General features: G+C 30.0%; 2 protein-coding genes across 2 annotated transcripts; one reads left to right on the top strand and one right to left on the bottom strand.

Annotated features, from left to right (window-relative positions):
• Positions 1 to 918: 918 nt before the first annotated feature.
• MONOS_14129 (uncharacterized protein) lies at positions 919 to 10,671 on the bottom strand (the record flags this gene model as incomplete). The annotated part of the gene is made up of 7 exons (XM_067866905.1): positions 919 to 1,217; positions 1,304 to 8,722; positions 8,911 to 9,184; positions 9,385 to 9,881; positions 9,997 to 10,386; positions 10,446 to 10,577; positions 10,642 to 10,671. 7 exons carry the CDS (start codon positions 10,669 to 10,671, stop codon positions 1,125 to 1,127), a joined length of 8,835 nt encoding a protein of 2,944 aa, XP_067727487.1. The 3' UTR covers positions 919 to 1,124.
• Positions 10,672 to 10,796: 125 nt separating this feature from the next.
• MONOS_14128 (uncharacterized protein) lies at positions 10,797 to 13,186 on the top strand. The gene is made up of 2 exons (XM_067866904.1): positions 10,797 to 10,881; positions 11,004 to 13,186. Exon 2 carries the CDS (start codon positions 11,012 to 11,014, stop codon positions 12,044 to 12,046), a length of 1,035 nt encoding a protein of 344 aa, XP_067727486.1. The 5' UTR covers positions 10,797 to 10,881; positions 11,004 to 11,011; the 3' UTR covers positions 12,047 to 13,186.
• Positions 13,187 to 15,085: the final 1,899 nt, after the last annotated feature.

The following is a 15,085-nucleotide window of genomic DNA, read 5'->3' as shown; positions in this document are numbered from 1 at the left end:
ATCATTTCATTTCAAATTTGTTTTTATTTCATTTCAATAAATTTTAAAACAAATGGATGCATGTCTCTGAAACCGTGTTTTTTAAAAAAATGTATGAAATGAGAAAAAGTGTTAAAAAAACAAGTTGAGAAAGTTTTAAACAAGTTTAACTTATAAAAAAGAAACAATGTATTATGATATGAAAACTGAAAACTTCTTGTAAAAAATATTTGCTGGAAAAGCAGCAAGTCAATGATCAAAACATAAAATTATTATAATCCTCGATCTTTTTGAAAAACATGAAATATTGAACAAAAAATACAGAATAAGGAAAATAAAACATTTCAAACATTTCTGGTTATTTTTTATTTATCGCAGGCTTGCGTAAAGCTTAAAGCATGGCAAAAAAGAAAAAGGTCTGGATAAAGAAAAAAGGTCAAGATAAAATAATAGCCCTATTCATATTATTTCACAGTGAAAATTGGAACCCAATATGTAACATCTTACCAAAACATTTTCGGAAATAGAATAAAAATTCTTGTCAATTGAAAAAAAGAACGGACAAAAAACAAATTTCTCTTTAACTTTTAAAATGATGGATGAGAAAATAATTGTAAGAATCGAAAAGATTTTGGAATCTAATTCAATTAACTTGTTATCGTTAAATATTCACACAAGAAAATTTAAGTTATTCTTGGAAAAAGAGAACAAAGGTACATATCAATTGTTGAGTAAAAAATATGCACAAAAGGAATTTGCTTTGTTTTTGGAAAACTTATTAACAATAACCAAAGAAAAAGTTAAAAAAGATAAAATAAAAAATAGGGAAACTGGAAAAAGAGTTTATCATGTTTTATCATTCAAAAACAAATAAATCCTTTCATTTTCTTGTTTTGAATTCATAAAGGTAATTGAGGATAAATTGAATTAACTCAAAATAAATTTTCTGTTAATTGGTCAAGAAATTCTTCTTGAAGCGTGAGCGAAGTGATAATACAAAATGACTATAATGTTTTATTTTTTTTTTAATGATCTTTTGAACTTCTTTGGTCTTCCAATCGTGTTTCTCATGCAGAAATAATTGATACACATTTTGTTTGTAATTCCAACGATTTTCGTTGAAATGATTTTTTTGAAAAGACTGATCATTTGAATTTTAAGTATTTTTCTTCAATAACATTAACACGAGATTCCACATTTGCGATAACGTTCCTGATGACCAGAAGAGCATTTGACACCTTCAAAAATAAAATAAAATAAAATAAAATGAAAAACATTTCAAAAAAAACATCAAAATTAGAATATTTGAAAGAAATGAGCAAACCACTTTCATTTTTTGAGCCAGTATAATGTCCGACTTGTTTACGTTTATTCCATTTGAGTTTTCTTCTCTTCTGCCTCTTAGTTCTTCATTATCTTTTGAATTTAAATGAGGTTTATACTCAGCATTCAATTTGAGTTCTGTTTTCACTTCCTTCTCTTGCTTTTTAACTTTTTCATCATTTATTTCCTCTCCTTCATCTACTTCTTCTTTCTCTTTTCCTTCTCCTTTTTCTCTTTTTTCTTTCTCATTCGATATCGTATTTCTTAAAAGCTCCATTAATTTCTGGATTTTTTCGTTCTGATCCAAAATCATCATTTCTAATTTTTTATCTTCGTCTTTTCCGTCCAAGTTTGCTTCATCTTCCGCTTTTGGCATAAGCTGTGATACCTTCTCCTTGTTTCTAGTGGGATCTGATAATTTGGATGATTTTAATGGATTATGCAATTTCAATTCTTCTTTTGTTTCTTCTTTTCCTTCACTATCTGCTTCAACAATTAAGGAATCCTCCTCTTCATTTCCTCTTTCTCCTCTTCCTTCTCCTCCTTCTCCTTCTCCTTCTCCTTCTCCTTCTCCTTCTCCTTCTCCTTCTCCTTCTCTCTCTCCATCTTTCTGTTTTCTCTTTGCATCTTCTTTCAAAGCCCTCCACTTCAACACAATGTCTTCTTCGCTTCTTCTCAGCTCATCCAATCTTGTTAGACTGATTTCTTCTTTCTCTCCGCCTTTTTTAATCAGCTCTTCCAAAATGTCCACTTGATGCGCCATCACAACCTTCAGCTCATTCACTTCTCCATTCAGCAGATGAACACACCTTTCCAATGAATCAATTTTTTGCTTCTCTGCTTCCCTTTGCCTTTCTTTCTCTTCCACTCGTTCTTTTTCTTTTTCTTTTTCTTTTTCTTTTTCTTTCTCTTTCTCTTTGTTTTCTTCATTATCATTGAATTCTTCATCACTTTCATCATAATCTTCTTTTCTTGATTTTTTCTTTCTATTCTGTTCTCTTTCTCTTTCTCTTTCTCTCTTTTCTCTCTTATCTTTTCTGTCTTTCTTGTTTTGTTTGCCATTTTTGTGATGTTTTCTTTTGTGGTGTTTTTGCTTAGAGTCGCTGTTAACATCGAAAAAGTCTGATGTTTCCCATTCGTCTCCGTTCTCTTCATTACTCTCTTCTTTTGTCCGATCAATTGATTCTCCTCTTCTTTCATCATCATCTTCTTCCTCTTCCTCTTCTTCCTCTTCTTCTTCGTCATCTTTATCTTTGTCGTCTTCTTCATCTTCTTTTCTCTCTTTATTTATTCCTTTCTCATCCTCATCCTCATCCTCCTCCTCATCATCATCATCTTCTTCTTCTTCTTTGTTACCATCCAAATCTTCTCTTTTCTGTTCTCCATCTATTTTTTGAGTTCTGTAATTTTTCCCTTCGCTTGAATCTTCTTCACCTTCTTCCTCCTCTTCTTTTTTATCTTTATCTTCACTCCTTTCATTCTCGAATTCTTTTCCCTTCTTCTTTCCTTTTCCTCTTTCTCCTCCTTCTCCTTCTCCTTCTCCTTCTCCTTCTCCTCTTTCATGGATTCCTTGCTGCTTTAGTTTTTCCTTCATCTTTTTCAATTCCTCATTCATTTCGTTATTCAATTGCTGCAAAGTCTGCTTTAAAGTTCGAATTTCGTCTTCGATTTGCTCTTCAAATTTACTCTTTTCTTTGTCTTTCTCATTTTCTGCCAAGTTATTTCGTTCCATTTGGCTTCTTTCTTCTTCATTTAACTTTGATTCGTTTTCTTTCTTTTCCTCTTTTGTTTCATGATATTCCGGTGATATAGGCTGTTTCTCTGTTTCTTTCTCTTTCTCTTCTCTTTCTTTCCTTTCTCTTTCCTCTCTTTCCTCTCTTTCTCTTTCTCTTTCTTCTTCTTTCTTCTCTTTCTCCTCCAATTCTTTCATTCTTTCTTCAAATATCTTTTCATTTTCTTCTCTTTCATTTTCATTTTCTTCTCTTTCTCTTTCCTTTTCTTCTCTTTCTTTTTCTTTTTCTTCTCTCTCTCTTTCCATTTCCTTTCTTTCCTTTTCCTTTTCCTCTCTTTCCTTTTCTCTTTCTTCTCTTTCCTTTTCCACTTCTCCTCTCTGCTTCTCCGCTTCTTCCCTCTTCTCTTCTTCTTCTTTCCTTCTCTTTTCAGACTCTTCTCTTTCTCTCTCTTTCTCTTCCATTTCTTCCATTTCTTTCCCAAAACCTTCGAATTTCACTTCAAAATCTTCCATTTTATTGAGCAATTCTTCTTTAGTCTTGTTCATTTCCTCTGTTTGTCTATTCATTTTGCTTTCAACAACTTCCATCTCATTTTCACATTCTTCCATCTTTTCTTGCATAATTTCTATTGATTTACTCAAATTCTTCACATCATTTCTCGTTTTTTCACTTTCTTCTTCCATTTTCTGTTCAATTTTTGTTTCGAATTCATCTTCTTTGTTTTTCATTTCTTCGATATTTTCCTTCAATTCTTGTTGAATGCTGCTTTGTTTGTTCATCATTCTCTCTATTTCTTCTCCTCTCTTCTTCATTTCATCCAATTGATTCGTCATTTCTTCCATTTTCTCCTTGAATTCTTCTTCTTTTTTGGCTTTTTCTTCCTTTTCTTTCTCTGCTTTCTCTTTTTCTTCTTTTTCTCTCTTTTCTTTCTCTCTCTCTTCTTTTTCTCTCTCTTCTTTTTCTCTTTCTTCTTTCTCTTTCTCTTTCTCTTTCTCTTCTCTTTCTTCTCTTTCTTTCTCTCTTTCTTTCTGATATTCTATTTGTTGGTTCAATTTATCTTCACATTCCTTCACCCTTTCCTCAAATTCTCCAACAACTCTGTTTATATTTGCCACTTCTTCTTTCAGTTCATTCATTTCACATTCTCTCGATTTATTAGCTTTTGCCTTTTCTTCTTCTTCTTTCTTTTCTTTTTCTTCCTTCTCTTTCTCCTTCTCTTTCTCTTTCTCTTTCTCTTTCTCCTTTTCCTTTTGTTCTTCTTCTTCTTTTTCTTCTCTATTTTCTTTGAATGTTATCAATTCGTTAATTTGCGTTTCGTGTTTATTCAAAATTTCTTGTATTTCTTTCATTGCCTTTCCAACTTTTCTTTCCTCTTCTTCTTTCTTTTTCTCATTTTCGATTTCTTTTTCTTCTTCATTCTTCTTCATTTCTTCCAATTGATTCAAAATAGCTTCAATTTTCTTTTCTTCTTCCTCTTCTTCCTCTTCTTCCTCTTTTTCTCTTCCTTTCTCTTTCTCTTCTTTCTCCTTCTCTTCCTTCTCTTTCTCTCTTTTCTCCACAACTTTCATTAAAATTGCTTGAAAAACGCCATCTTCACAAAACATCATCATTCTTTCGTTCATTTGCGCTTCTATTTCATTTCTCAACTCCATTCCAACTTCTTCTTTTGTTTCGTTTTTGATTTCATTTTTCGTTTTTTCTAACAAATCTTCAAAGGAAGATATTTTATTAATCGCTTCTTCAACACTTTCTTTTAATTCATTTATTTCTTTTTTCTGGTTGAATTCTTCATTCTTTTCTTTATTTCTCTCTTCTTTTTCTTCCTTTTCATCTTCCTCTTCCTCTTCCTCTTCCTCTTTATTTTCTTTATTTTCTCCATTTTCTTTATTTTCTTCTTCTTCATTTTCATCATTTTCATTTTCTCCTTCCTTTTTCATCAAACTTTTTGCTTTGTTCAATTTTTCATTGTTTTGTCTTTGTGATTCAGTTGGATCAACTTCATCATCACCATCTTCTTCTTCTTCTTCCTCTCTTTCATCTTTTATGTTTTCTTTTTCTTTCACTTCTTTTCCTTCTTCTTCTCTTCCTCTTTCTCCTCTTTCTCCTCTTTCTTTTCTTTCTTTTCTTTCTTTTCTTTCTTCCTTCTCAAACAACAAACTTCTTTCCATTTTCTCTTTCATTCTTTCAATTTCCTTCAAAATTTCTGCTTTAAATTCTTCCATCTTCTCAACTTCTTCTTCGATTGCTTCGATTTTCTTGCTTTGCTCTTCAATCTTCTCTTCAATTTGCTTTTTATTTGACAATAGTTTTGTTTCTTTTTCTTTTTCTTCTTTTTCTTCATCTTTTTCTTCTTTTTCTTTTTCTATTTCTTTTTCTTTTTCTTTTTCTTCTTTCATTCTATTGATTTCTTGATCTTTTTCTTCTTTTTTCATTTCTTCTCCTTCTGTTTCATTTTTCTTTTCTTTTCTTTCTCTTTCTTCTTCCTCCTCTTTATCGTTTTCATTACCTTCTTCTTCTCTTTCTTCTCCTTTGTTCTCTTCTCCTTTGTTCTCTTCTTCTTCTTTCTCTCCTTCTTTCTCTTCTCCTTCTTTCTCTTCTTCTTCATCTTCTTCTTTCCTTCCTTCCTTTTGATGAACAATTTCATTCTTCAGTTTTTTCATTTCTTCAATCAAACTTTTCATTTCTTCTGCCATTTTATTCATCTTTTCATCATCAATATTTTCTATTTTTTCATTTTGCTTGCCTTGTAATTCATTTGATAATTCTTTTTGTTCTTCTTTCTCTTTCTCTTTCTCTTTCTCGTTTTCTTCTTCCTTTTCCTCTTTCTCTTCTTTCTCTTCTTCATTTTCTTCATTTTCTTTCTCCTTCTCCTTCTCTTTCTCTTTCTCTTTCTCTTTCTCTTTCTCTTTCTCTTTCTCTTTCTCTTTCTCTTTCTCTTTCTCTTTCTCTTTCTCTATTTTTTCATTGTTTTCATTCAAATTTCCCAATTCAATCATCTTTTTCCATTCTTCTCTCATCCATTTTTTCATTTCTTCTTTCATTTCTTCCATATCAAATGGAGGTTTGTTTGAATTAACTTCATTCTCATAAATGGAAGATGAAGAAGGAAGAGAAGAAGAAGATGATGATGATGATGAAGGAAAAGAAGAAGAAGAAGAAGAAGAAATTTGATTTTCTGGTGTAATATTCATTTCTTTTTCTTTTTCATCTTTCTCATCTTTTTCTTCCTTCTTATTTATTTCTCTTTGTTTTTCATTTCTCTCTCTCTTTCTTCTTCCTCGTTTATTTTGCTTTCCTTCTTCTTCTTCTTCTTCTTCTCTTTCTTCTTCTCTTTCTTCTTCTCTTTCTTCTCTCTGTTGAATAATCCTGTTCTCAATTTCAGTCAAACACATCTCAACAACCTCGTTCTGAAGGGGAAACAAAACCTCCATCCTCAATTTTTTCATCATCTTCCTCTTCTTTTTTTTCAATTCTTTCACATTTTTTTCACTTTTTTCGAGAAAATTTGCGTTTTTTTCATTCATTTTTGCCCTTTTTATTGCTTCTGCAATTGAAATATTGTTGTTATCCTCAAAATTGTTTGTGGAATTTAAAGTTTTCATCGTTTTCACTTTTCCATTTTCGATTCCATTTGCAAAGTAATTCATTTTGTTGCTTTGCAAATCGCCTTTTTGAATATAATTTTTAAATAACTTGTTATTTTGATCCATTTTATTTTCTTCTTCTTCTTCTCCTTCTTTTCCATCATCATCATCTTCTTCTTCTTCTTCCTCCTCCTCCTCCTCGTCTGAAAACAACTGATTGAATGAATCTTCTATGAAATCCAATCTTTTCTGCATGTAAATCAGAACAGGAGATAAATGTGGATGAAATTGACTGAAAATTTGAGAATTTGGTTTTTCGCTTCGAATTAAAGATTTCTGTGATTTTGGCAAAGAAGAGGAAAAATTTGAAATTGTTGAGATTTTTTGATTTTCTTCTTTTATTTCTTTTCCTTCATTTCCTTTTTCTTCTTTTTCTTCATTCTCTTTCCCTCTCTCTTCTTCTTCTTCTTCTTCTTCTTCTTCTTCTTCTTCTTCTTCTTCTTCTTCTTCTTCTTCTTCTTCTTCTTCTCTTTCTCCTTCTTCTCCCTCTCTCCTCCTCCTCCTCTCCAGCCAATCCAAATGTGAATCCACAATCTCAAACGAAAAAGCAATCCCATTTTGCATCATATTCATTCGCTCTTCCAACTTTGCCATTTTTTCTGCAGTTGCAAACGGAGTTCGGTTCAAAACTGGGTCAAATGAAGAGAAAAGAGGAGAAAGAGAAGAAGGAGAAAGAGAGGAAGGAGAAAGAGAGGAAGGAGAAGAAGAAGAGAAAGAGGAGAAAGAAGAAGAGGAAGAAGAAGGAAAATGAGAAAAAGAAGAAGAATTTTGAGGTTTATTTGAAAAAGCAGCGATTTGTGACATAGTTTTGAGCTTTCGAATGGCAGAGCGGAATAAAAAGTCCTTTTGTTGTGTGGAAAGAGAACTGAATGGATGAATTTTTTTGGTTCGAAGAGGAAAAGGAGAAAGAGAAGAGGAAGAAGAGGAAGAGGAAGAGGAAGAGGAAGAAGAAGAAGAAGAACTTGCAGTTTTTGAAGCAACGCTGCTTAAAAAAGCAGGAGGTGAAAGATCAGACAACAAATTCTGAGGAGAAGAAGAGGTTGTTTGCGAAAAAGAATTCAAAATCTGCTTCAAACCAACAAAATTTGAGTGTGAAAGAATCAAAATGTCTTCGCCGGGAATGAAAAATGACACGTCTTCACAGCCAATCCACTCGAAAAGATCGGATTCTGCTTCAATTTCTTCTTCTTCTTCTAAATCTTCTAAATCTTTTTTTTCTATTGCAACTTCTTCTTCATTGGATTTAGTGGTTTGGGGGTTTATTTCTCTTTCTCTTTCTCTTTCTCTATGTTTTTGATTTTGATTCAAATTAAATGAAGAAGGTGAAGAAGAAGGAGAAGGAGAAGAAGAATTATTTGACTTTGTATTTTTCGTCAAATAATTTCTTTTTGATGTTTGATTTGAAGCAATTGACTGAATAAATCTGTTCAATTTCAAAGTTGTTTCGATTTTGCTTGTGAGTTCAGCGGGCAAAGGAGAAAAAGAGGAAGAAGCGAAGGTTTGAGAAGAAAGAGTAATATGAGGAGATGAAGAAGAGGAAGAAGAGAGAGAAGAAGAAGAAGAAAAAGATGATGATGATGATGATGATGATGATGATGAAGTGGAATAATGGCGAAGAGGAGAAGGTTTTGTGATCTGAGAAGAAGAAGAGGAGGAGGAGGATGAAGAAGAGGAAGACGAAGAATTTGATTTTAGTTGTGGAGATGAAGAAGAAAGAGAAGTTGAAGAGGAAGAAGAGGAATTCATTTGTGATGTGTAAGCAATCCATTTTTCCTTCTGAGAAAGAAGAGGAGCATCAAAAGGCCAAGAAGAAGAAGGGGTGAAGAGAGGAAGAGGAGAAATTGAAGAAGAAGAAGAAGAAGAAGAATTTAATGGACAAGAAGAAGAAGAAGAAGAAGAAAGAGAAGAAGAAGAAGAAGCAGATTTTTTTGGAGAAGATGAAATGAAAGAGGCGGGTGAATGAGTCAATTGGAGTGGATATTCATTCCAAACGAAAGAGATGAGTGAAATGTTTGACTGGAGTCCTTCACAAATAGAAGAGGCCTATACGAAATATAATAATAATAATAATAATAAGCATAAACATAAATATAAACAATAAATTAAATAAAAATTAAATAAAATAATTTAATCCTCTCTCTTTTTTAATCTCTCTCTCTCTCTCTCTCTCTCTCTCTCTCTCTCTCTCTCTCTCTCTCTCTCTCTCTCCTCTCAATATTCTCCTTCCACACTGTTGGTATGTCATTCAAGTCCAAATAGAGTTTCTTCAAAATGTTGTTTTTTTGAAGCATAATTTTCACCTCTTCCGCTGCTTTTAAGGAAAGACGTATGTTTTGCAGATCCAAAATAAGAAGTGTAGAACCTGCAAAATCGGATTTTTCGGAAAATTTTGAGGGAAAACGAGAAGAAGAAGAAGGATTAAAAGGAATAAGAGAACGAGCAATAGGAACGATGCTATTGTGAGTGAAGTGGTTCATTCCGAGATACAAGGCATTCAGAGGGAATCTGAAAGGTTGTTAATAAAGTGAATAGGAAAAAGAGGGAAATAAATATGTTTTAAAAAGAATGAATGGATGAATGAAATTTACAAAATCAAAAAAGATATGAAGAAATTCAAAAAATCTTTCCTTCAATAAAATAAAAACTTTTGGATTTAAAAAAAAAAGAAAGAAAGAAAGAAAGAAAAATATTTTTTTCGTTCATACTTTCGAAGTAACATTGCAATCGACTCAGAAGAAGCATCTGTGATTTTGTTGTCTCTCAAATTCAGAACTTTCAATTTGCTCATTTTTTTCCCTCTTTCTTTGTCTTTGGCAATATCATCAGAAGAATATTTTGATCGTTTTTTCTTTTCTTTCCTTGGTGTTTCAGTCATTTTTTCATTTAAAGTTGATCTTGTTTCTTTTTCCTCTTCCTCTTCTTCCTCTTCCTCCTCTTCCATTTCTTCTTCTTTTTCTTCATTTCTTTCTTCAACTCCATTCAATTCTTCTGCAAAGTTTCGAAAAATAGATTGAACAAGTCTTGTTCGTGAGTTCACCAGTGATTGACAAAGTGCAGAGCAACCAGCATCACTTATGCCATTGGACGAAAGATCCAACATTTTCAGTGTTTCATTCATCTCCAGTGAAGATGCCAGGCAAATTGCCCCGCCATCTCCTCCTTCGTTCATTGCAATGTTGATCTTTTGAAGCGATCTGTTGTACTATTGTGATGTTATCAATCATTTAACAAAACGTGATTAAATTTTGTGTTTAAAATGGAATAAAAATGTATATTAAAAAAACATCAAAAAAAAAAAAGAAAAAAAGAAAAAATACCGTAAGCATTCCAGCAACAGATATAAACCCAGTTTCTGTTATTGAGTTTTGCCTTAAATCCAATGATTCCACTTTGCATTCTTCCGTTGAAAGAGAAGAGCACAACACAGTGACTCCTTCATCCTCCAATTTGCAATCTGACAAAATAAGAATTGATATGTTGCAAAGAGCAGCTTTTTTGTTAATAAGGTGATCTGCAATTAGAGTTGCTCCTTCTGTTTTAAGTATTGTTCCACCAAAAGATATGATTTTCAACATTCGATTATGTTGAAGTGATTCGATCAAAAATTCAAGACCCTTGGTTGATGCATTTAGCTCAAGAAATGAAAGTGTATCGAATTGTTCGTTGTTGCCGAAAGCAACAGCAAGAGTTTCACAAAAATCATCAGTCTACCATTTTTTTCAAATTCATGAAAAATAGCACATATGAAAATGAAAAAAATACATACCACGCTTTCATTATTTGCTCTTAAGCAAAAGCATGTGCACGATGGATCTTGCAAAGCAGATACAAGATTTACATTTGGATTTTGATGACACAAGTGGCAAGCGCGAATATATGCATGAACGCTTGAACTCACCTAAATTTATATTTAGTAAATGTAGCATTAATATTGAGATAGAATTAAATATAGCGTTACTGACCTGTATCGTCTGCTTTGCTCCTTTTTTCATTTAAAATAGACCATATTTTTTTAATTCTTCATTTAAATTCAAATAAAGAATATGCTCAATCGTTTCGCATCAAATATCATCATTATTAACAGTATTTTCAATAACAAACACAATTTATCCCATATTTGAAAATATATTTATCCTCTTGTTCACATTTTTACAAATTTTTATTATCGGTTCAGCTAGATAATTTTAAAGCATATTTTAAAAGTATTGATTCTATTTTTTTTTTGTTTTTCGATGATTTGTAAAATTTATTTTCGTATTTGAAATTTTGTGTCTGTAAACTATTTTTCCGTTATGCTTTTCCTTCTTTACAAAACTACTTAAAGAAAATAAAATGAATAGCACATCATTGTATTATAAGAATCTCTTTGTTGATGAAATCGACGATCTTACAGTTCCTGTAGTGGAAAATACTATTATCTCCAATGATATCGGACTTCGTGTTGCTGCGTATATATCTAAGATCGCTGCGTTTGGTGTTGGAGTTGCATCATTTGAGAGACATAATCATTGGAATATTGCGCCTTCATGCGAAATATGTTTGAAAGCAGGCATCAGCGATGTTTCCACTTTTTATTGTGCTTCCGGAATGGCGGAAAGAGCTTTATCAAAATATCTTGTTGCTCCATTTTGGTTCAACCCACAGCTTCCGTGTCAACAAGATATATTTTTACAAAAGCATGTTAATTCAATTGAATCTATGATTCTAAAAGAAACTATTGATGTTATTGGCAATTTGCAGCGTATCTGTCACATCCGCGAAACTGAAGTTATTCAAGGTGTTGTATTATTCGATCGAATCTGCGCTCGCCATTGGAATTGTGGTTCATTTGTTTTGCTGCGTTGTCATCTCATTTTGATGTTTACAATTTGTGTAATGATTTCTCACAAGCTAAACAGCGACAATGTGCTGAAAAACGAAGTATTTGGAAGAGTTGGCGGGGTTGATCAGCAAACGGTGAAGGAATACGAGCGGACAATTTTGGATATGCTTGATTTTGATTTGTCAATAAAAGAGACAGAATACAGTATTTATGCCAGCACATTCAGAGGGATAGGAAATGAAGTGGCAGTTCAGTTGAAACAAAGAGGAGGAGAACAAGAAAGCAATATATTTTATTCAACAAATTTGCACAATTTTGAAGGAGCAATGAGGATGGAAGAAGATGAAAGCAACATGGAAAAGCAGGAAAAGCTTGAGAAAGAGGTTAAAATGGAAGGAGATACAAATTCAGATGCAGATTCAGGTTCAGATTCAAATTCAAATGAAATAGAAGGAATGTTTGACAGTTATATGGAGATGCAGAATGGAGAATGCTTTGGATGTGATGGAAGGACAAGCACTTCGGAAATGACAGTTGAATTGTGAATGAATAATTGAAGCAGAGGGAAAAGGAATTGGAACTAATCTTCATCATTTTTTAGAATAGATTGTTATTATGATTATTGTTATTTATTTTGTTATTGCAATTACTGTGACTATTATGTATTAGAAGGAATATATTGTATCTGTCAATTAATCTTGTTGGATTTGCTTTTCGGATTAGAGAAAGGATTTTTTTGACTTGTTTTTGTGGGTTTTTGTAACATGAAAGTGGAATCATCGGATGCTTTGTAAGAACATATTTTTGTGAATGTTAAGGAATTTTAGTATTCAAGTTAATTTTTTCATGTTAAAACATTTTTTTTTAAGTTTTTCTTCTTCACAACTTTTTGAGAGTTGTCGTTTGTGTGTTAATTTTCGAATTTTCAATTTTTCGTTTGATTTTTTTTAAGTTGAGAAAGAAAAATCTTTTTTTTTAAGAATTTTTTTCTTTCTCTTTTAGCATTTTTTGGGAGTTATTTGAAAATGCGTTATTGTTCTGTTATTTTTATGTGAAAAGATGAAAATGTTTAATTTTCATTTCTTGTTATCTATTTATTTATTTTTTAAGTTCATTTTTGCGTATTGTATTCAATGTTTTAGTTAAACTTGTTTCGTTAATTCATAAAAAATTTTTCATTCTTTTTTTGTTTTTATTTCTGATCAATTAACGCAATTGAATCCGAAATGCACTCTTCGAATATTGAATAATTTTGTATTCTCCATTCATTTTTGATTGTTTGGAGATTTATTTGTTTGTTCGATTTTTTAAGTTTCCTTTTTTTTATGTAATTTTTTTTGTTTGTTTGTTTGTTTTCACTTTTCAATTGAATTTTCGCGTGTTTTCTGTTTCTTTTAATCTTTTCTTTTCTTTTCTTTTCTTTGAAGCTTTTTTGAATGTTTTTTTCCTTTGTGTACTTTACGAGTGTTCATTTAAAGAAAATAATTGGAAAAGGAAATAAAAATCTTTTTCTGATAATTCTCTTTTAATTTTTCGATTTTTTTCTCCGATTTTTTTTTTTTTTTACGTTTGAAAACTTTGCGCAATCAAAAATTGTTTCTCTCTTTTTTTCTCTTTCTCTATTTCTTTCTTTCTCACTTTCTCTCATTAAATCTGTTTTTACAATATGACTTGAGAGAAATTTGTGAATGGGGCTGTCTTGCAGTCAAATCACAGATTTCAATAAATTATTCAGATGGAGAAATTAAAAGAGGTTAATTTTAAAAACAAATAAAATAAAATAAATTATAAAAAAAATAATCTGAAGGTTGAACAAAGTTCGAGAAAAGAAAATAATGAATGTTTAAATTACCAACGATTTAAAAATTAGTAAAAAAAGATTTATAACAAACTCGTTGATTCATCCTGTTTATTTTTGAAAAGTGAAAGTGGATGTGTTTGAGAAGCAATTTTTAAACATGATCATCAGAAATAATTACAATTAATAAATTATAATTGTAATGATAACAAAATCATTATCATTATTATAAATGGGAATCAAAACAAAGAAAAGAATATTAATTTTTAAAAATTAATTGTGAAGTTGATGAAAAAATTGAAAAAAAGTTGATCAAAGATGATCAAAGATGATGAAAAAGCATGTCAAAAAATGAATTGTTCAACAGATGATTATTAATTATAATAAGACAAAAGCAAAATGTAATTATTTTTTCTTAAATAATAATTAAGGGTAATATATACAATATGGGGCGAAATTTTCTTTTTCCAAATTTTGTTCCACCCGTAATTTTAGACAAAAATTTTATCAAAAATTTAAATAATTCACTGAATATTTTTGAAAACTTTTTTTTTCAAAAATAATAATAATAAACATTTATTTACCTGGGAAACTGATTCTGGACCCAAGTCCTGCAAGTTACTCTATCATTAAGAAATTATAAAGCAACAGGATCGAATCAGTCTAGTCCTCAACCGAATAAAATTCGGTTTCATTGGATAAGCATAAACAAATATTTATTATTTCTAAGTTAATTAAACTTTTATTTTTAATTTATTAATTAGTTTGTTAAATAAAAAAAATAAATAAAAAAGAAAAAATAATGAATAAAATTGAAATTAAATACTAAATAATTTAATAGTTTGTTTATTACAAAAATTTTTGTCAATCACTTTCAATAGTCAAAAAAAAAAAAAAAAAAAAAAAAAAAAAAAAAAAAAAAAAAAACATACCTTCATACCTATTTTTTCAAATTATACAATGAAAATTTGCTAAAAAAAGGATTTTAATTAAAAAAAGAATTTTCAAAAGAATTATTAAAAGAATAATTATCAGAAAATGAATCAAAAATTGAATTTTCAGAATTTGAATTACACACCTGTGACATACCTGTTTCACTTGTCAAGCTATTTGAATCTGAAGAATTATTCGAATTATTATAAAAATTATTATTCAAATTTAAAAAATCTTTTTCTTTATGTAAATTTAAAAATTTCATTCTATTTTCAATAACTTTCTTCACACCTTTTCCAAATTTTCCTTTTTCTGAAATAAAAATATCATTTTTTTTATTATCGTTTCTTTCAAAAACTTTTCTTTTTTTTGTTTCTAATTTTTTCATAATTTTATATTCAATTTCAAACATACCTGAGCTATTTTCGCAGCTGAGCGGCGAAACTAGAAGTTTCCCCTGAATCTTTTTTAAAAAACAAATAATTTTTCATGCCTTTTATTTTCATTTCATTCCAGTTTGTTTCTTTTAATTCTTTGTGACTAAATAAATAAATAAATAAATAAATAAATAAATAAATAAATAAATAAATAAATAAATAAATAAATAAATAAATAAATAAATAAATAAATAAATAAATAAATAAATAAATAAATAAATAAATAAATAAATAAATAAATAAATAAATAAATAAATAAATAAATAAATAAATAAATAAATAAATTCAAACCTTAAAAAATAATGCTTCGTGACATTATTCTTTTTAACCTGATTTTGAAAAGATGAAAAAATATTAGAAGAATAATTAAAGTTACTATTTAAAGAATCAGAAATGAAAAAAGATGAATTAACAGA

Source organism: Monocercomonoides exilis (genome assembly GCF_001643675.1).
Source record: "Monocercomonoides exilis strain PA203 chromosome Unknown scaffold22-1379369, whole genome shotgun sequence".
Taxonomy (NCBI): domain Eukaryota; phylum Preaxostyla; order Oxymonadida; family Polymastigidae; genus Monocercomonoides; species Monocercomonoides exilis.
The sequence above is the reverse complement of the archived record's forward strand: the minus strand, read 5'-3'. Positions and strand labels throughout refer to the sequence as shown.